Here is a 22,686-nt window from a genome sequence, read left to right on the forward strand (position 1 = left end):
TAATTAACAGGATAGTCGAGATGGGAAAGGACAGAGATTAGAGCAAGGAAAGAGATATCTTGTGGCTAGTAAGAAACCTGGCACTAGAGAAATTCCCAGGAATCCATGAAGATGACTCCAGCTAAGACCCTAAGCAGCAGTGGAGAGGGTGCCTGAACTGGCCTTGCCCTGTAGTCAGATTGATGACTATATTAAATGTCACCATAGAACCTTCATCCAGCAACTAATAGTGACAGGGGCAGAGATCCACAGTGGAGCACTGGGCTGAGCTCTCAAAGTCCAGTTGAAGAGTGGGAGTGAGAATGTGAGCAAAGACGTCAAGACCATGATGGGGACACACCCACTGAGACAGTTTACCCAAGCTAATGGGACCTCATCAACTTCCAGGGAAGGAACCAGCATAGGACCAAACTCGACTCTCTGAATGTGGGTGACAGCTGTATGACTGAGGCAGACTATGGGGCCACTGGCAGTGGCATCAGAATTTGACCCTGCTGCTTGTACTGGCTTTTTAGAACCTATTCTCTTTGGATGGACACCTTGCTCAGACTGGATATAGTGAGGAGGGCCTTGGACCTTGCCCTTTGCAATGTGCCTTACCCTCTCTGAGGCGTGGATGGGAGGTGGGGTGGGAAGGAAGGTGGAAGGAATGGGAAGAGGGGAGGGAGTGGGAACTGGGATTGGTATGTAAAATGAAAAACTAAAATAAGCAATTTTTGGTAATTTAACTGTCATGAGGCAAATTTCTCTAACAAATTCTTATCTTCCTGTTCCTCTTATCTCAAACATTGTTCATATGATCTTTTTTATTTCAAATAAGGCAGGATAAGGTAGATTGCACTGTGAGGGGAAAAATGAGCAATTTAATGAAAGATTACACTTCCATAAATGTATCCAACAATATAAGGTCTCCCAGAAGGTTCATCTCCATGGAGTGGGTCGACATCCAGGTCACCGAGTCTTGTTGAAAGTTCTTCTTTTGCTGCATTTCATTATGCCTGTCCTGGAGATCTGCTAACGGGCTTCACAACCATCAGTCTTAACTAGACTTCCTTCAATCCAGACTCCTTAGCTCTCGAGGATATCATGACACCATCTCCCTTCTCAAGGCGCAGCATTATCACATGACTTCTTATTCTCAGTGGATAGGATGTTCGATGCCAAACCAGTACTTCTTTTTGTTCCTTGTAAAATATAAACATGCATGATAGAACAATGTTAAAGAGCTGATGATGTCAACCCTACCTTTAGTTGTTGCCACACTACTTGTGTTATTAGCCACTCCAGCCTTAAGAGATACACAAGTAGAAGCACTAAAGCTCCATGATTCCAGTCGGACCTATGGTCCCCAGACACCTGAATGCAATGGTCTAGTGTGCCACTTGAATGGGTGCACACTGTAAACCACCATTTATCTCTGTTTCCTGGCCAAGGTCAAGGCCTGTCTACTCTTCCTCTCAGCATGAAACTGGATCCTACCAGTTCAGGACAAAAACACGTTGGAGCTCCCCTGACATATATAGTCCAAACATTCAATATTGATTGAATAATCAATGGGGTAAAACAGACGCTCAAACTATCCATAATACTTTTCTGCCAACAGTACCTGGCCTAAATCTTAGTCATTTTTCAACCTTGTTAAATGCATTCATAAATTCTAAATAACTATTTCAAAATTATCATCCCTGTTCTCATCTGTATAGAAAACACCACGTGGTCCTTGTAAACATAAATCAGATTACATACTCAAAGCTTTCCACTAGTATGCTTCTCTCAGAGTCGCTCAAACCCAGTGTCCGGTACGCTTTGTCATCAAGGTCCATCTATTGTCTCTGTTTCCTTCTTCACATATAATGACTATCTTTCTTTACATATGACTCTCATGTTATTTTCTTAATAAACCTGCTTCATGGATTCCTTGTCAGAATCTAGTCAGACAGATCCCATGTAACTCAATTGGCTCAGTCCTCATCCCGTGGCTTTTTTTATCGTTAGTGCAGATTATCTTCCTCTACTTAATGTACTTTTATAACAAACACCATCCACGGGAACTCTCCTCCCCATGGAATACTGTTCCTTCCCTGGCAGATTTCCACTCAATAATTTGTTGCTATATTTATTTCACTATCTGTGCTAGAGTGTCAACCATATGATGCTGAAGGTGAAAATTTTGAAATGCATGATTACTACATAGCAAGTTGTGCTCCTAGAACTAGGAGATGAAACAGGAGAAAGCTGGGCCAGAGACCATGGTAATAAAGATGAAAAGCATATTTTGAAATGTTATTTTGGCCAAGATTTGTCTACTTGAATACATTTTTTTAAGTTATAAACAAAAGTTGGGAAAGAGTCTGCAAATCATGACTACATTGTACTAATATTTAAAAGTTTAATAAGTTTTACTCCATTTCTCAGTATTTATTTTGGAGGGGGATTTTAAGTATTATAAAAAGAAAATGAGCCGGGTGGTGGTGGCGCACGCCTTTAATCCCAGCACTCGGGAGGGAGGCAGAGGAAGGCGAATCTCTGTGAGTTCCTCTGTGAGTTCGAGGCCAGCCTGGTCTACAAGAGCTAGTTCCAGGACAGGAACCAAAAGCTACAAAGAAACCCTGTCTCAAAAAATCCAAAACAAACAAACAAACAAAAAAAAAAGAAAATGATAGGGAAAATATTTTATGACTTGAGTAGCACTTCAGTAACTCTATTTTCATCTGTATCATTTTACAAATTGCTAATTGGAAAAGCATTTTCTATTATTTGTCATTCTATATGTGACTGTCAAACAAGCACATCCCTAGACTCTATACTAATGGGCAAGTTTGGTATGAATAGCAGAAACAGACTTCGTTCATGCAGAACAACCAGCCAATAGCTTGCTGGTAAGACCTTGCAACCCCACACTCCCAGCTTTTGTTAACAAGCTCCATTCTCCCCAGCAGGATGTGGCTGGCCAAGTCAGTCACAGAACAGTTGCAGAGTAGGTGGATTTAACTTTGGGCTTTATAATAGCTTCATTTTCTTCATCACTGAGTAGCGTGGTAGCACTGATTTCTTTCTTCAAGATGATGCATAAATACAGTGTAAAAGGGAAAACTTCACCCACGTCTTATTGTTTTCCACCTTATACAGAAAAGTATTTCTAAATTGTGACAGCAAATTCCCTCACAGATCACACACCAGAGAGGAACCATTTCAGGTTCTGTCTTATCAGATCTTACAGATTTCAGTTTTTTGAAACTCTAGGAGCAATTCAAGAAAGTACCTACAGTCAAACTAGCCTCTCTGAGCCAGCCTTTATTGTGGAGTTATCCCAAAAGCTTTTGCTTGTATGTGTGTGTGTACACTCGCCTTTAAGAAAGGGTCTCGCTGTCCTTTATTTATGGCTAGAATCCACTTATGAGTGAGTACATACCATATTCATCTTTTTGGGTCTGGGTTACCTCACTCAGGATAGTGTTTTCTATTTCCATCCATTTAGATGCAAAATTCAAGATGTCATTGTTTTTTTACAGCTGAGTAATACGCTTAATGCGTACATATTCCACACTTTCTTTATCCATTCTTCCACTGAGGGGCATCTAGGTTGTTTCCATGTTCTGGCTATTACAAATAATGCTGCTATGAAGATAGTTGAACAAATGCTTTTGTAGTATGATAGAGCATCTCTTGGGTATATTCCCAAGAGTGGTATTGCTGGATCCTGGGTTAGGTTGATCCCGAATTTCCTAAGAAACCGCCACACTGATTTCCAAAGTGGCTGCACAAGTTTGCATTCCCACCAGCAATGGCTAAGTGTACCCCTTTCTCCACATCCTCTCCAGCAAAGGCTATCATTGGTGTTTTTGATTTTAGCCATTCTGACAGGTGTAAGATGGTATCTTAAAGTTGTCTTGATTTGCATTTCCCTGATCGCTAAGGAGGTTGGGCATGACCTTAAGTGTCTTTTGGCCATTTGAACTTCTTCTGTTGAGAATTCTCTGTTCAGTTCAGTACCCCATTTTTTAATTGGGTTAATTAGCATATTAAGGTCTAGTTTCTTGAGTTCTTTATATATTTTGGAGATTAGACCTTTGTCTGTTGCAGGGTTGGTGAAGATCTTCTCCCATTCAGTAGGTTGCCTTTTTGTCTTAATGACAGTGAGGACATTGAGCCTATAATCCGTGATCCTAGAGAAGCTAAATAAAAAGGTAAACCCAAAGAAAAACATATAGTTATCCTCCTGGATATTGGAAGGAGACAAGATTGCCAGGCAAAAATTGGAAACTAGGGGGAGGGGAAGGGGTTGGGGTAAGGGGGAATGGGGAGAGATTGGGGAAATGGGACGGTTGGGATGGAGGAAGGGTGGATATGGGAGCAGGGAAGTATATATCTTAATTAAGGGAGGTTGGCAAGAGACTTGACTCTAGAGGTGTACCCAGGTGTCCATGGAGATGTCCCCAGCTAGATCCTTGGGCAGCTGAGGAGAGGGAGCCTGAAATAGCCCTATCCTATAGCCACACTGATGAATATCTTGCATATCACCACAGAACCGTCCTCTGGCGATGGATGAAGCTAGAGACAGAGACCCACATTGGAGCACTGGACTGAGCTCCCAAGGTCCAAATGAGGAGCAGAAGGAGGGAGAACATGAGCAAGGAAGTTAGGACTGCGATGAGTACGCCCATCCACTGAGACGGTGGGGCTGATCTAATGGGAGCTCACCAAAGCAAGCTGGACTGGGACTGATGGAGCATGTGATCAAACCAGACTCTCTGAACATGTTGGACAAGGAGGGCTGACTGAGAAGCCAAGGACAATGGCACTGGGTTTTGATTCTACTGCATGTACTGGCTTTGTGGGAGCCTAGCCAGTTTGGATGTTCACCTTCCTAGACCTGGATGGAGGGGGAAGGACCTTGAACTTCCCACAGGGCAGGGAACCCTGACTGCTCTTTGGACTGAAGAGGGAAGGGGAGGGGAATGGGAGAGGGGGATGGGAGTAGGTGGAAATTTTTAAGTAAAAATAAATAAAAAAAAAAAGAAAGAAAGAAAGGGTCTCACTGTGTGCCCCAGGCTAACCTGGTACTTACTACACAGCTCAGGGAAACCTTAAACTAATAGTGAGTTTAGCCTTCCAAGGATAAAGAAAGATTATGGGTATACACCATCATATCTATTGTTTTTCAAAAAGAGAAGTCAAGGCACACTCAAGAGTGAGCACTTGTTTCTTCTAACACAAATGATGAGTGTTGAGGTCAGTATGAGAAGAAGAAAATTAGATACTTCACAAAATAGGATACAATGAGACTTTGGGAAAGGCATCGAAGTCCTCTTAGCCAGCTCACTAAATTATACAACTGCCAAATAATCAGCTTTACAACAGCATCCTCTTTCTCTGTCGTCAATTTACACAGGGAGCTGGAGTTAGAATTTTGCATCCAAATTTGGTCATCATTAATTACTCACCCAGTCATTTTCAAGAGATTACTCAATACCTGAGTGCCAGTTTAGCTACCTTTAATGTAAACTACATTACATTAAAGTTTCTGACTTAGTAGTAGATAAAAATGAATGCCATGTACTGGGTACAATATTTCTTAGAAATAGGTGTCTGAGAAAGCTACTGTACACATTAGTGACACTAAAGGCTCCCAATATAACTTGTGTTAAAATCAAAACAGCATGCAGCCGAGGTTCATGCTACTTTACGGATCAGTGTCTTAGGATAAGAAGGAACAGGAAGCTACCTGGCAGCTTCTGCATGAGCATGGATGTTTACAAATCACCACGACCTTAACCCCAAGTCTTCTAGCATCTGTGTCAGCATTTCCAAGTACCTTTTACCAAAGGACTAGTTATTTTCCTTATTTGTAAGAATGCCATTTTTGCCATTAATTTACCCAAAAGCTTAATTGCAAATGAAAAACAAGAAAACATGTATTATTATTGGTTGCACAACTGAAAGTCTCGAGTTAGTCATGACAGGACACCAAGAAGCTGCACAGCAACTCAACTAGTGAGTAAGCAGGAAATACGATGCTTAAAAGATGAAGAAACCCCCGCACAGGGCTTCCTCTGTGAACACTTAGAAAATGCAGATTCTAGGGTGTTCCTATCAGAACTTACAAATCACAGCCAGGATACAAATGCTTTTCATAGAGTTTTTGGAAATTATACCTGTGCAATCATTCCTTTCACATCTTTGAGTAGGCTAACCAAAGATGGACTCGAAAACTATGCTATCCAGTATTGCTGGTGCTTACGTGCCCTTCACATTCTGATTCTACATAGGTGCACCGTCTCACAAATCCCCCCAGATGACTTAGGATAGGTGTGATTTCTTCCTGCCAATGTCCCGGGAACACGCTGTGATATCTGAAACTAACCCTGAAGCAGTATTATAATTGTGCTAAAGGTATTTACATGTCACAGCTAGCTTTATGTGTGTATGAAAGTAAAGAATGATGTGTAGAACTATTTTCAGAACCTTGACCATCAGGGAGGCTGTTGGTACCAAAGCCGATAACGATATAATTTCAACAACATGTGCTAAGATGCAGAAGGGACTGAAGGGCTGCAGAACTGATTCAGTGGCTAAGAGCTCTTGGTGCTTTTGTAGAGAACCAAAGTTTTGTTCCCAGCACCCAGTCAGGTGGCTCACTAATGTTCTTTAATTCCACATCTAAAAAATGCTGCACATTCTTACAGCCTCTACAGATACCTACAACTGATGTGCACAGACCCAGAGACAGATGTATGCACAGTCACACACATACACACACAAACACGCTTACACACACACAAATAAAAAAATATGTTTTAAAAAGATGGAATTCAATGTTCAAGGTTCTTTATCTAAAATCCTGCTTCATTGAATCATACTAAATTAGATTAAGTTTTGCAACAACAGGACCACCAATGCTCTGAAGGTATGAAAGGGTCCCAGATACCTCTTATTACTGCAAAGGACTACCTTTGAGAGTTACACACACATTCTTTTCTGCTAAAATAAAATAATCTTTAAACTAAATGTCTGCACCTAAATCATAGAACTTTCTGATTCTAAACAACAGAAGCAAGGAGTATCAAGGACAAACATCCCTTGAGGAGTCTAACGACTTAGAAAGCAACTGGCTTCATACTGAGAGGTGCAGATGTGGGGAGATGACCTCCATCTGGAGGTTCAGCAGGGCCTCTCCCCAACAGAGCCCCATCTACATGCTTGTCTGTTGCATTTCCCACTAACTTCCCATAGCAAACTTGAACACCAAGGTCAAGCAAAGACAAGCAGTATCACTGACCCCATCCAAGTCCTCTTTTGTCAGCCAAGACAAGTAATTTCTAGAAAAGGAAAAAAGGCAGCTTGACAGCAGCAACCGAAGGTTGTGCTGGGCTAGGGCTAGAATGACATCTTATTTAGGAGATAGGAGATTCTATGCTGGTCCCTGCTGTTAGCTTTTATTATTCTACCATAGTTTCTCTTTAGATACAAGAACCAGTGTCTTCAGAAGAGTGAGAAGGCCAACAAGACCCTACCTACAGATAAATTCTGTCAAATAAGACAAGGCCATTGCCAGGTTTCAATTTGCCATATGATATTAACATCCCTGTCTTTTCTTCAGCAATCCAGAAGGTGCACAGTTCTCAGCTCTTCTCCTAGATGCATCTACATCTCACTGTTCATCACTCTTCCAAAGGTACGATGATTCAATCAACCATCACCTTTTTGCCTCATTTTACACTTATTCACAGAGCAGCTTTAAAATCTTTTAAATTACATACACCCAATAGTCTTGTTCAAAATTCTTGCTAGCTTAACTCAGAATAAATCCTAAACTACCAACCACAGTCCACAAAGCGCCCATATGACCTGGCTCCTTCAGGTTCCTTACTTCCTTACTCTGTTCTCACTCTCGGCTTTCTGGCCATTCTGCAAAGATACAAGGCTCTCAATTATCTCAATGCTATTACTACTTTCAGGTTTCCTCCACCTCTCTGGAAGCTATCCTAGCACCAACGGCTTAAGTTTCTACCACATTCTGCCCTGGTCTATTTTCAAATATCACTGTACCTGTGCTATGCACCTACCTAATTTAAGTCTTAAGAGTTGGCTAGCTACACACACACACACACACACAGAGGGAGGGAGGGAGGGAGGGAGGGAGGGAGGGAGGGAGGGAGGGAGGGAGGGAGGGAGGGAGGGAGGGAGGGAGGGAGTGAGTGAGGGAGGGAGGGAGGGAGAGAGAGAGAGAGAGATATGCATGCAGAAAAGACATCGCTTACCAAAGATTTCCCAGCATTTGCACCTCTATGGTATTTTATGGCAACTCAATTATTTTGAGATATTCAGAAAAGACATTGAAAAAAATCAACATCTTCAATTATTAATCACAGGCATTACACTTGGGATGTTTATAGGTAAATAAAATCTCCTACATCAATTAATTCAGGGTCAAAAGTAAAGTTTACAGAAAACTTTCTGCAAGCATCTGACACACTTTTAAGTTTAGAGGGAGGTAAGAAGAAGGAAGAGAGATGACAGACGGGACTGAAACAGAGAATCATCACAAAGCAAACACTAAGGGTCTGGAGAGACAGAGGATCAGCAGGCAGGAGTATTGGCTCCCTTACATAAGACCCAAGTTTAGTTATTTCTCAGCACCCATTTGGGAGGTCACAAGTGTCTCTATCATTGAGTTCCAAGAGACTCAATGATTCCTTCTGGAGCCAGAAGCATAAAAGGAATACATACATACATGCAAGCAAACACTCATACACATAAAATAAAAATTATTTAAGAAAAATCAAAAAAGCAAGTATTAAAAGTAGACAAAAAGAAATCATTGCAACCTCAAAAATGTTGCACTGAAGGGCTAGGAAGACAGATGGCACGGCAGTGAGGAGGACTGGTTCATCTTCCAGAGGACTCAGGTTCAATTTCTAACACCAGTATGGCCGCTAACAGTCTTCTATAACTACGGTTCTCAGGGCTTCAACACGGTCTTCTAGTTTCCTTGGGTATAGTACACACATTTTACACAGGCATATAAATGAACAAAAATATCCATATGCAATAAAAGATCTTTAAGAAAGGAAACTTTCCATTTAAGCATGACATCTTCAAGAGGAGAATAGAAGAGTACGTGTCATGTAACTCAGGATGAATGTCATGGACAAAGGAGTAACATGGAACGTAAAGAAGAGCAGACACTGTATGGATGTAGAGGGTGGAAGCCCGTGCGAGGTGACTCAGACAGAGCAATCAGTCAACAGTCTTCTCAAGGAAGCTAAAAGACATCACACTCAAAAGGAGGATGCCAGCTATTGCCCTCCTTTACAAACTTTAACAAATCAGGTCAGGGAGCAGCAGCAGCAGCAGCAGCATTCACTGGCACACTAAAGCTCCCAGTGTGTGAGGGGATTAGGAATTTAAGACATCTTCCCAAGGATGATGTAACTGATTCAATATAGCATTCAGTTCTGAGAACACAGTGTTTAGTACTTATGAGATATTTAAGGATACAAGCAGTTCAGTAATGATTTCATCAAAGCACATAGGGCTTTGTGTTTTACCATAAAGGCCGCTTGAAGCAAACAGTAGAGCAGACAATGCGGCAATACCATTTTACATCATTTTTGGGAGGACAGAATTTAATACACACAGAATCCACCTGAATCCTATGTTATTTTAAAACCAGACATGAATAATCCTTGAAGCTTCTCATATTGAGGAAAAAAGTATTAGCACCAATAGAAATGGGATTTTTCCAAAATATTTGCTTGGAGATATCAGAATGTTTGCAAGTGATATAACTCTTCCGGAGGCAGCCCATAGTGTACACCTGCCTCTTCCCTTTCCTGGGCAGCCCAGCACAACTGTCCATACCAGTGCTATTTCTTGCAAGACTGGAGAACCTGGTCTCCCTCCACTTGGGGAGCCTCCCCTCCCAGTCTCCAGTATTCACTATTTAAGCACAGAGAGGAATAAAGGAGAAAAGCTTAGGAGGATTTGCTATAAGGATAAAGACACTTTATCCACAGTTCCTGCAAAGCTCAGGCTGTGAAGATAGTCATGCCTGAAGAAAATTCATATTTAATACTGTTGTTTACATGATCCATTAGCCATGTGGGAAGCATTACATATACTTCAAATGACTGAATAAAATACATATTCTCACAAAACTTTAATGACGTTAAATTCAGAAAATCTTCTAAAGCAGCAAACATCTCTTGAAATACACCATAACATAGAATGTAAACACGTGTCCTGACACAATTTAAAAATTGAACCACGCAGTCATTTAGCTTCTTCATAAACAAATGAATAAAAACTCCAATACAAAATAAACAGAGTAAACTACTGATAGTAACCTAGACTGCAACAAAGTTCGACAAGATTCCTGTAGTTTCCAGATGTCTTCACGAATGAAATGAGTCTATACAAAATAAAGCAGAATACATTAAGAAGGAAGATGCCTGGGAGTTCACACACACACTACATATGTATACACCTATGCACAATTTTATACATACATAAAATTCTTCTATATTAGACAAGACACCTAAAAAACATAATGCACCAGCTTCATAACTAAATTTACAAAGTAATATTAAATAAAAATGTTAAACATGCTTGTATTTTATAGAAAGGTAATTTGATACAAATATTTACCTTAAATCACATTGTACTTTTGGTGAATACTATTTTCCAAGATATATTTAATTAGATACAAAAGTTATGCTCTGGACATATGAAATACCTGTTTAACTTTCCTCAAAAGACACACAATCTATAGTTATCATTGTACAATAGATATGAAATAGAACACAAAACAGCTTGGATGCTGAAGTCCTAGGACCTGACTGGTGGAGAGGTGAGTGGATCACAGGGGCTTAACATTCACCAATGGATCAATCCAGCTGAATGGATTGGGAGGCGGGTCCTAACAGGAGGAAGTGGGTCACTGGGGTGCCTTTAAGTATATAGCTGTGTTTGCACTTAGGAGCATGCACACATAGACATACATGCGCCCTCCCTCTGTAAAACTGAGATTCAAAACGACTTCTGTCACCATGATTAGTGTACTTAAAGCAGATTCAAGGGACTGAACTCTGGTCCTCATGCTTTACACAGGAAGCACACTACCAACTGAGCCATCTCCTTGATGCCACCAAAAATATTTAATTCATTTCCCAAAATGATTTTTTTTAAAAAAAAAACTTATCTCTAAGTACCAAGAGTGACAGAGACACTTGAAATTTCTTCTTGGCTTTAAATTTAAAAAAAAATCTAAGAATATTGCTGAATCTAAGTATTAAAGATGTTCGACACACTGACAAAACACACCTATTGTCTAAATAATATGTAAGCACAGCTCGTACTTAATGTTTATATACAGATGGTGGTTCTTTTCCCTTCACATATCCAACTAATTCCTACGTCCTTGATAGGTAGATTATCATTACCTAGACTCAATGAGTAATTCTGCATTGCTCAAAATGTTTCCCAACATTCACGAGCCCTTAGTAACTATTTTCATGAAGTATCAACTGCAAAAGTAGGTGGTTTGCCATAGGTACCTTTTTTTAACTGGTAACTATCACCAGCTCACCATCTAGGAATAAGAGTCATTCAACTGCCTTAGTCATTATCCCTGAAAATAATATGCTGCAGCTCAAAGCTACACTGTATTCTTTAAGAGCAGGTTTTTCAACATAGCAACATTACAAAATAAGAGGCTCCATTGTGATACCACTCCAATGCTGCTTTCATTTAGTATCTAATTGCCTGAAGTGGATTTCAGTGGTACTATGTCATTACATTGTACCCAAAGTACCCCAAAGCTATTCGGATGGAAGCATTAGTGTTTTTCTTTACTGATGCCCATTTTGCCAACAACTGAAACACTGATGGCATGACTTCCACAAATTAAAATGCAATTGAAGATATTTTGCCAAAGTAGGAACTTTCTTAAATAGGCTCTCTACATTCTGGGTTAAGGCTCTGACTCTATGGAGCCATGATGGCACAAGCTCTTAGAGACTCACTACGTCTGTTGCCGTACTATCTGTATTAGAACCTCTGCTCCAAGCTCTGCTTGGCTCCTAGTGTTTCTGATTGCACTCGTCTCTCACTCCTTTATTCCATTCCTGATGTTTCTTCAACCTGACAAATGTAATGATCCTGGATGTGGCCAAAACGATCTGTTTCTTAGTCTTAAATGGTACAAGGTATTATCATTTCTGGATAGAATTTGCTTTTCTGATTTTTCCCCGTTTCTAACTTGGAGAGTACAGGACACTGTCTTCAATGCTCAGGACTTAAGTTCAGCATACAGTACCTTCAATAAATATTTGATGTTTTCTCTGTGTAATTACATGTGTGAAACCGAGCTAACACTGCCCCCAGTTCTCTAGTTATTCTTCTGTCAATAGTATACAGTAAATATCTGCCACAAAACATAGCATATTGATTTGTGATGAAAAAATTATGTGCGGTCTTGAACAGAGGAATATGGAGATAAATGTCTCCTGACTGGATCTGTATCTGAAAACAGAAATCTAATATTAAGAAAGGAGTAATATCCTTGGTCCGCCTTAATCTGGTTCTCTGCCCAAGCATGTATGCATGGACATACACATTATATGTCCATGTATTATGCATCTCGTAGTTGAATTCACATACTGAGTTTAGTGTTTCTACTCTTATTTTCTGTCAGGTTGTACATGGCACATTGAAATAGGCAATGCAGCTATTGTTATGAATAAAGGTTTTCAAATTAGAAAGAGCACATCTATTTCTAACAATTATGGGGTTACTAAAACAAAAACTAAGATGTAGTAGCATTTCTATTGTATTTTAATAAATAAAGACTGCCTGAAGATCTGAGAGTGAACAGTCTCACTGGTCAGCCTTACAGACCTTTAATCCCAGTAGGCACAACAACATACACCTTTAATCCCAGTGGTACACACCTTTAATCCCAGCCCTAGAGAGAAATATAAGATGGAGGGAGACCATTCTCAGAAACACAGTCTCATTCTGAGATTCCTGGAGACAGAATCACCATTTCAGACTGAGCTCAAGGTATGAGCCAGTGGCTGGCTGTTTTGCTTTTCAGATCTTCAGGTTGAACCCCAGTTTCTGACCCTGAGTTTTTATTAATCATGCTTCACTAAGATATAATACTAAGTTTCATTAAACAGACTGTTCTAAATTAACCACTTACTACTAGTGTCTGATTCACATATATGGAGACCAGGCTCTGCCTCAAGATATCATTTTCTCTCCACATACATGCAAAACATAATCTATGGCTGAGGCCCACAATGACACAAAAATTTTAGCATAAAAACATTTTAGACTAGTCAAATTCTGACATAATTTGACAGAGGCATAAAAATATGGCACCAATCTTTAATATATTATAGATTCCACAAAGAAGTCTTTTAGCCAGATGTGTTGGCGAACAGCTATAATCCTAGCCATGCTGAGGAAGGAAGATATGAATTCAAGGCCATTCTGGACTACAAAGTGAGAGACAATGTATCACAAAGAAAAAAATCTCTTTCAGGACTTTTTTTTTTTAAATTAATTCAACCAAAGTAAAATAATTTATGTTTCTCAAAAGAAATTTGGCAAAGACTTCAAAACACATAAGCGATGTCGATTCTAGTGCAGTGTTTCCGTGAAGCATGTTTGCTTGTTAATAGACTGTGAATCCAAACAGCAAGGTTTTCAGAGCCCAACAATCTACCTATCAAACAGGTGACTCAAATACTGGGCTAGGAGTAATGATTAAATCAATGTATCAATTTCACACTCCACTAGTATTTCAAAACTTAGCATAACAAAGACATGAAGAAGCTCAAAGAGAAGACAGCTTAATGCAAGTTACATATATTCTGTAAGATAGGGATGAAATATATTCATCTCAGAAAGGTCATACAAGAGGAGAGGACTAACAGTGTGTGAACAAAAAATTTCCATTTTCAGAGTTAGCAGGAATTTCCAATGACATATAATTTGGTATACTTTTGGATAACTAAGTTTGGAAGAACAAATTTATAAAATGATAATGCCTCAATAAAACATACAACCCTCCACAGGAAAGAAAGGACATATGTCCTTCATTTACCAAATATTGTCTAGATTATGCAAATAATAAAAATATATGCTACAAGAAAGTAAATACTTTTTTTTTTAAAAAAAAAGATTTCATTAAAAGAAAAAAAAAAGGCAGTAAAAAGGCCAAGGTTTGAAATGTCCTGTCATATCCCTTGTTTTGTAGAGCTATGGATTAAATGTAGAGCCTTGTGCATACTGAGTTGGAGCCTCAGTCTAAATCTAGAGTTTAGAAAAATAAACAATAGAAATAAAAGCTCCTTAGAAAATGCTAATGAGAAAGAGAAAAACCCATCTGGAGACCAGGAATATAACCTAGGGTAGGATGCAGATGTAAAGAATAGCAAAAGTATGTACTTTAAAATTTTTGAGTGGGAAGAATGAGAATATGAGCAAAGAGGTCAAGACCACGATGGGTACACCAACTGAAACAGTCTAATGGGAGCTCACCAACTCTAGCCAGACAGGGAAGGAACAAGCATAAGACCAAACTTGTCCCTCTGAATGTGATTTACAGTTGCATGGCTGGGGCAGACTGAGGGGCCACTAGCAATGGCACCAGGATTTATCCCTACTGCTTGTACTGGCTTTACGGGACCTATTCTCTTTAGATGGATACCTTGCTCAGCCTAGACATAATAGGGAGGGCCTTGGAACTTCCCCAAACCAGTGTGCCTTACCCTCTCTAAGGTGTGGATGGGGGGGGTAGAAGGGTAAATGGATGGAATAAAAGCAGGGGAGTGCGAACTTAGATGGTTATGTATAATGAAAAATACACACATACACACACATGCTCTTGATTAAAGTATTGATTGTGCAGTTCATTTAAAAATGTAATGTATAATTAAGAAATATAGGTTAATAGGTAATCATCTATAATAGTCAAGCTTGTAGTCATGTTAGATTTTCTAGATGTACAAAGATGTATTTCGGATGGATAGGTATTCTTCAAATCTTTCAGAAACCTTCAGAATATGGAACTTAAAATGTTTTAAAAACTTAGGGCTTATCATGGCAGTGAGACATATCTTCACCAATTACTTTAAGAGGAAGATGGGCATTGAAGAGGCTCCTCATGGAGTTGGTTAGCCATTTGAGAAAGAAACTGCTCTTGCCTGAACTGAAAAATGACTGCTGAGTTTGCCTAAAGGTGAGACCATCCTTTACTGTTCCTGCTTCATGAAAGAGTCTGCCAGACATTCTGCAGACTCCCTATTATGTCTAGGCTGAACAAGGTATCCATCTAAAGAGAATAGGTTCCCGTAAAGCCAGTACAAGCAGTAGGGATAAATCCTGGTGCCATTGCTAGTGGTCCCTCAGTCTGCCCCAGCCATGCAACTGTAAATCACATTCAGAGCGACAGAAGAAACTGACTGGCAGTTTGTCAATACAGGCAGAACTATCTTTGAAATTTCCTTCTTCATGGAAAAGTCTGCCAAATATTATTGGCCTGTAGGCTGAAGATGGATGCCCCAATGGTACAAAAGAACTTTTGGTGACTGTCCAGGCAGTGAGATGTCTCTGTCAATTCTAGAGTTTTGGAAGTTGCTTACAATTTCCTATTTACTTAGGTAATATTATATCCTTCTGGAGTCTTTGATGGAGTTAAGAATTTACAGTTATAGCTTTCTTTAGTTATAATAAAAGATAAAGTAGATATAAATATTGTAACTGTAATTCTTGTTTTATACCTGTTTTGTTATATGTAATTTTATTATGTTAAAGTTAAACCCTCTCAGAAAAGGGGAAATCGTCCTTCTGTCTATGTGTTGATTTTATTGTTTAATGAATAAAGAAAACTGGCTTGGCTTATAGCATGGGAGAGGGAAAGTGGAGTTAGGAGAAGCTATGGATCTGCTGCCTGAGACAGATGATGAGAACTTTAGCTGGTAAGCTACAGCCACGTGGCAATGTACATAATAATAGAGATGGGTTAGTTTAGGATATGAGTTTAGCCAGAAATATGCTTAAGATACTGGCCAAACAGTATTGCAAATAATATGGTTTTCTTCTGAGTTTTTATTTCGTGGCTAAGTGGCGGGGACAAACAAGCGGCGCCCTTCCCAACACACTGGTAATTCCCATTAGCTGCTGGCAGAATCCTTTCAACTGTGTACGAGGTACAAAGTGTTGTCAAAGACAAAGGTCAGGATATGGAGAGCTCACAGTAAGATTACTCAAACATAAACAAACGGTAGCAAGCAATGTTGGCAGTGTATGAGAATTGTAAACTAGGAACCTAGCCAACAATGATGACAAGATTTCTGTGCCCATCATCCTTAAGACATAAAATTAAAGTATACTGGGCTCTAATATAATATCTTGAAATGAAAATTCAAAATTCAAAAACAGATGATTGAATAATGAATAGCAATATATGATTACAATGACATTTTAAAAAACTATGCTCCTTTAGAATAACACAGGGCTGGGCCTATTCTAGAATGTAAAAAGACTGGTATTTTCTCAAATAATAGCAAAATCCAAAAAACACTATTCACAACATAATAAAATGACAAAGTAGCCAGTAAGAGTAAGACCCCATGAATGAGTTCTGGCAACCTACTGTGTGTAACAGAGTAATAGGTTGGTTTATTGTACTCTTAAAAATTGCTAACAAAGTGCATCTTCAGTACTCTCAACGCAGAAAGGTGAATATAAATATTATTGGGTTTGATTTGGTCATTTCACAACATATACATATATCAAAACACATTGTATACCTTAATACTATGTACTGTTTTTTTTATTTTACCTTGATAAAGTTAAAAAAGAAATTCAGAAGAAAAATAAGCCCAAAAAGCTTTGAAATGTGCAGCTGATTTCTCATAATAAACAATGGGGCAATACCTTGAGGATGAAATAAAATGTTCAAGTCATACAGTCTTTGTACTTTGTGGTGGCTTGAGTGAGCATGGACCTACTGGCTCATAGATTTGAACGTTTGGTTCCTAGTCGGCACAACTGTTTAGAGAAAAATTAGGTGTTGCCTTTTGGAGATATGTCACAGGGAGTGGGCTGTGAGGTTTCAAAAGCCCAGCCAATGGACCCAATCTCTCCTCTCTGCCTATTGCTTATTGACCAAAGTAAGAGCTCAGCTGCAGCCCCAGCACCATTCCTGACTGCCTGCTCCAGTGCCCCCTGAATGGGTCATGAAACCATAAGGAAGACCTAGGCTAAATGCTTTCCTTTCTAAGTAGCTTTCGTCACAGTGCCTCTTCACAGCAACAGAAGTAATAAGACCAACTTTAAAGGAAATTATGAGATATTCCTATATAATGAAGTTATTCTAGGAAAGGAACAAAATGTAAAATCAAGATAAAGGAAACGGTAAATTTATATGTAGATATGAGTATAGCACTGAATAACTAAAATTCTAATATGTGAAAATACAAACAGACTGGAAGTAATATGATCAATAATAGTATTTTATTAATTGAAGGTGAGATGATATATCAATAGTAATGCCTCCCAGGTTCTTTCAGTGTTTAAGAAAAAAATCAATATTTCTTACACATAACCTCAGGCTAATGATAGCTAATCTTACAGAGAAGGCAAGGAAAAGGACAAGAGGAATAAATAAAACAATACATTAAAACTAAGGCACAAGGAAAATTAAAGTAATAGGAATTATATTAAAAATGGCAAACATGAATGTTGTGTGATGTTTTATTCTTTTGGGATTTTTGGGGGTCCCACCACCCAGCTCCCAAATAAACACACACAGAGGCTTATTCTTACTTACGGACACCCAGCCTAAGCTCGGCTTGTTTCCAGACAGCTTTTCTTAAGTTAAGTATCCTGACTACCTTTTGTCTCTGGGATTTTTCTTTTCTTACCTGTGTACAGCCCATGTTCACTCTCACTCCATGGCTGGCTGGGTGGCCACTGGCGTCCTCCTCCCCTTGTTCTCTCACTGCTCCTTCCCCTCTTCAGATCCCTCCTTCTACTTATCCTCTATCTGCCAGCCCCACACATCCTTTCTCCAGCCTCGCTACTGGCCGTTCAACTCTTTATTAGGACCATCACGTGTTTTAGACAGGCAAAGACTCACAGTTTCACAGAGTTAAACAAATGCAGCATAAACAAGTCACATACCTGAAAATAACATTCCCCCAATATGTGAAATCCTTTTTTATAGAACTGAAAATTATAACCTCTTAAACTATGAACAATTTTTTTATTATTTATTTATTTATTAAAGATTTCTGTCTCTCCCCGCCACCGCCTCCCATATCCCTCCCCCTCCCCCATCAACTCCCCCTCTCTCAGCAGACCTGGTTCCCTGCCCTGTGGGGAGTCCAAGGACCTCCCACCTCCTTCCAGGTCTAGTAAGGTGAACATCCAAACATCCTAGGCTCCCACAAAGCCAGAATACTGAACAAATTTTTTTAAAGTAACCCTAAAACTTGTTAAGTCTGGAGCGTAGGCCCAGCCACCGGTATCCATGCCAGCCCCCCTGGCCTGGGAGTATATTGGTCTAAACTCCAAATCCCAGCATGCCCCAGGGAGGGGATAAGACCACTCCCACAGAGTAAGTGGGCTCCCAGAGGAGAAACACGTGTGTTCTCTGCTTTCCTGTGTCCCACCATGCACTCAGTCACTCTGAGAGCACAGTATTTAAAATGATGGGCATTTTAATTCGGTTTGATCTGACCTAATTGAATGTCTTTGCCCCGGCGGAGCCGGCCCTCTCATTTTTTTTCTAACAAAACTGTTGCATACAAGTGACAAATAAAAAGGATTAAGAAAGATTGAAACTCAAAACTGAGATCCAGACAAAGGTAAGCAAAGAGAAGTGGCAAGGTCACATGAGTTAAAAAAAAATCTCTATTTCAAGTACAAATGAACATGAGTATAAACATGAGTGTTAATGCACCAGCAAGCTCAGCAGAACTATGAAGAAAAATAAGTAAATTAGTAATCATAGTTGAAAACTTGAACACACTTCTCTCGGACCTCAGAAAACCAAGAACACATAAATGGAAAAAAAAATAACAAACATAATCCAGTAGAAAAAAAAACATTACACAATGCTAAAATAAAGAATTCCAAACCCATAGGAAACATTAAACAAAGACTATATTGAAGCTACAGCTGTTTTCCTAGCACAATAAAAAAAAAATCTTACAATCATGCTTGCCCTATCCTCCCACTTCCAGCTCCCTCACATTTAAACTTCTGATGTAGAGGATTTCCTTTCAGTTTTAGATTAAAGGACATCAAATTCTGAGTCGGTTCTACCTGATGGAGGATCTTTGTGTTTACAGCCGTCAACCAGGAAGCCCCTGCTGGAGGGTGTGGGCCCGTAGAATCTGGGCAACAAGTCAGATCAAGTCCCTGGCTTCCCTCAGTTCCCTTTAAAGGACTGTTCTGCTCTGGGTCAGCTGACGACATACCTTACAGAGATTCAGGTGGAAGGGCACTTCCCTTGACATCTTTGTCCTCGGGCTTCGCCTCGGGGACCTGCGGCTTGTTCTGCAGGGTACACAGCAGCTGGAGGTAGGTCTGGTTCCTAAGGGACAGAGCTTGAGTGAAGTGACAGGAGTGGGGGGGTGGAGGGGGAGGGAGACTGCCTGAGGCTTCAACCCAGACCCCCCCCTCACCTGCGCAGCTTATCCTCTTCCTGTCCCTCTTGCAGCTTCAAGGTTTCAAGTTCCAGACTCGATTGGTCAAGCTTCTGCTGAGTTCCCGCCTGACGTTCCTTCGCCTCTGCAGAGATCTCTGCCAGCTTCTGGATGCGCTTCTGAGGGGGCAGAGAGAGTGCACAGGTAACTCAGGCTGCTGTCCTGAAGCCACACCCCCTTGTCCCCTGCTTAGAAAGAGCTAAGACTCCCTTCTGAGGGGGGGTGAGGGTGTAGACGTGACTCGTCACAGCTGCTATCCTGGAGCCACACCCGCCATGTCCCCTGCTTAGACTGAGCGCAGGGCTCAGACTCACTGACAGAAAGGGGTCAGGGATCAGACTCGCTGACAGAAAGGGTCCCTTATTGCTTTGAGGCAGAGAAGAGCCTGGAGAAAGGAGACTACCTGGTGCAGCTGCCACTGCTTCTGAGCTGTTTCCAGTTTTTCCTCAAGTACTTGCTTCTGCAGGGAGAAAATGATGACTTTGATGTTTGGGTTCGGAGACAGTGCTAAGTCCAGCCCAGCTTACCCCTTCCTCCCTCCCGGCTTTTCTTCTCTTCTAGGTGTACCTTAGCCTGGAGTTGCTTGTATGCCTCCTGGAGCTCAGTGTACTTCCTTTGGGCCTCTTCGGCCTGGGGCAAGGCCTGGGTCAGGGCACATTTTATGGCTTCCACGTGATCCTGGTACACAGCCTTCAGTTCCTTCCATTGCTCTTTCGCTTCAGTGGCCTTCTGGCCTAAGATGGGCCACAAAGAACAAGTGCGTGAGGGAGAACGGCCTGCAGCTGGCCTTCTGTAACCCTGGGCCACAGTCCTCCCATGAGCTGGCCACAGACATAGCTCACATCCTCCCTCTTCAGCCATTCGGATCAGATCCCACCACAAATACTCACGACTTGTGTCTTCAGAAAGCAAATTGTTGTCTGGGCTCTGGGCGGTATCTTCCTGAGCCAGAAAATTCTGTAGGAAGTTGACTACCTGAAGCTGGCTGCAGAGCAACTTGTCTTTCTTCCGGGAGTTCTGTTCAGAGCGAGGAGAGAAGCAGGGACTAGCCTTACCTTTGGGCACTGTACGCCACGACTGTCTTCCACTTTTCTTCGCCAGTGTGGCCCGCTATCTCAATAGGCAATCCTAGGACCAGCCTCTACTGAAATGCTGGGCCCCACCTTAATACATACCCTCACGAATTCCTCCATGATCCGGGCTGGCAGTTCTGTTTCTTCCTGCAAGCCTACAGGTTCTAGAATGCCTTCTACCTCTGCAAGGACCCTGTAGAAAACAAGCGAGGGCGTGCACAATAGAGCTCTAAAGGACATGCGCAGGGGCATAAATGTCAGAGACTGTAGGAGGCTTTCTTCTGAGTCCTTAAGCAGCTCCCAAATCATGACACACCCCCTGAAGCCACACCCCCAAGTCCCCTGCTTACAAAGAGCTGCAGTGCTCAGACTCCCTTCAGGGGGAGGCGGGGGAGGCGGGGGAGGCGGGGGAGGGTGTAGATGTGACTCCTCACAGCCGCTACCCTGGAGCCACACCCCCGCCAGGTCCCCTGCTTAGACTGAGCTCAGGGCTCAGACTCGCTCAAAGAAAGGGGTCAGGGTTCATACTCGCTGACAGAAAGGGTCTCTTATCACTTTGAGGCAGAGAAGGGCCTAGAAATTCCACTGTTGCAGGGCGGTGGTGGCGCAGGCCTTTAATCCCAGAGGCAGACGCAGACTCATCTCTGTGAGTGCGAGGCCAGCCTGGTCTACAGAGCGAATTCTAGGGCAGTCAGGGCTACAGATAAACAACATCCCTCTGAGGTCGAACTCCTGCGACAGGGTGACACCATCGCTTAAAGGCCGCACTCCCGAATTAGAGTGGCATTGCCCCTCCTAAGCCGCCGGCCTAGACGCCCCCACCCCCCCGCGCTCACTCTTCGGTCGCCCCCGACAGCCCCAGCCGCTGCCCTAGTCGCCCGCCCCCCGGCACTCACACTTCGGTCGCCGCCACCGTCTCCAGCCGCCCACCCCTCCCCTCCCCTCCCCCCACACCCCCACTCACTCTTCGGTAGCCTCCGCCTGCTTCTCAGGAGCCGCCATAGCTCTCTGCGAGCAGCACCTTGGGATGCTCCTAAACTCCGCGCCGAGGCAAGCGATTGGCTTCTGTGTTGGTGGGCGGGACTCTAAGGAAGGGAAGGTCGTTTTCATTGGCCATAGGCCGACTCCGGACCCGCCCTTGACGCACAGGCAGATGTGACGGGAGCCTGTGGGGCGGGCTGCAGGTTCTGCGCCTGCGCGATAGGCAGTACTGCCGACGAGTGTCAATTCTGCCAGTGGCTGCAGGGAGAAGAGGCTTTTTTTTTTTTTTTTTTTTTTTTTAAACATTTTCTTTTTTAAACTTATTACGTCCAAAGAAAGGAAGTGTGGCTGTCCTCCAGGACGCTGAAGAATATTGCTCTTATAAGTAAATTCTAAGAGTCCAAAATATTGTGCTTTGAAAGATGTTATCCAGACCCCAGCCAAACCAGCAGGTTCTCCTGTGTTGCCAAGACACAGCTGAAATAACAGAGGGAGGAGGCCTCCCCCTGAGAACCTGGAGCCAGCAGAATTCTTGAAATCTTCAAGAATCCTGAGCAACAGGATTTTTCCTAAGGGGTTGATAAAGGTGCTTGGAGATGAAGCACAAATCGGGATGGAAAGATCTATGGTAAGATGATAGACCCCTAAGAAGTCCTGCCCTGCGAGGGGCAGTGATAACCCTAGCCTGAGCACTGCTGGAGTGCCAGCTAGCAGATTAAAAGAACGAGATTTAGCAATCACTTAAGTACGTGACCAACTAAGCTGCAACATTGACTATGAAGCAAGTTACCGAGCACTCTGTTCCCTTTATAATATCTGAGCTTGACTTAATTATTACCAGGCATGACTAGAAGAAAATTCATGGCTAGAAAAAAAAAAATAAGTCCAGGATGAGAAATGAA

The 22,686-nt window shown here is 41.6% G+C and overlaps 1 protein-coding gene across 2 annotated transcripts; it reads right to left on the reverse strand.

Annotated features, from left to right (window-relative positions):
• Nucleotides 1-843: 843 nt before the first annotated feature.
• Zwint (ZW10 interacting kinetochore protein) lies at nt 844-21,934 on the reverse strand. 2 transcript variants are annotated; one of them, XM_050142849.1, is made up of 8 exons: nt 21,768-21,934; nt 20,906-20,996; nt 20,621-20,747; nt 20,298-20,464; nt 20,134-20,190; nt 19,710-19,849; nt 19,503-19,618; nt 844-1,184 (listed from the first exon to the last, which is right to left on the reverse strand). In XM_050142849.1, exons 1-7 carry the CDS (start codon nt 21,911-21,913, stop codon nt 19,504-19,506), a joined length of 843 nt encoding a protein of 280 aa, XP_049998806.1. In that variant the 5' UTR covers nt 21,914-21,934; the 3' UTR covers nt 844-1,184; nt 19,503. The 2 variants fall into 2 exon arrangements, with proteins under 2 accessions (XP_049998806.1, XP_049998816.1); XM_050142859.1 differs by lacking the exon at nt 844-1,184 and adding an exon at nt 10,146-10,414.
• Nucleotides 21,935-22,686: the final 752 nt, after the last annotated feature.

This window comes from Alexandromys fortis, unplaced genomic scaffold (genome assembly GCF_014885135.2).
Source record: "Alexandromys fortis isolate MF-2015 unplaced genomic scaffold, M_Fortis_MF-2015_v1.1 scaffold_9, whole genome shotgun sequence".
NCBI lineage: Eukaryota > Metazoa > Chordata > Mammalia > Rodentia > Cricetidae > Alexandromys > Alexandromys fortis.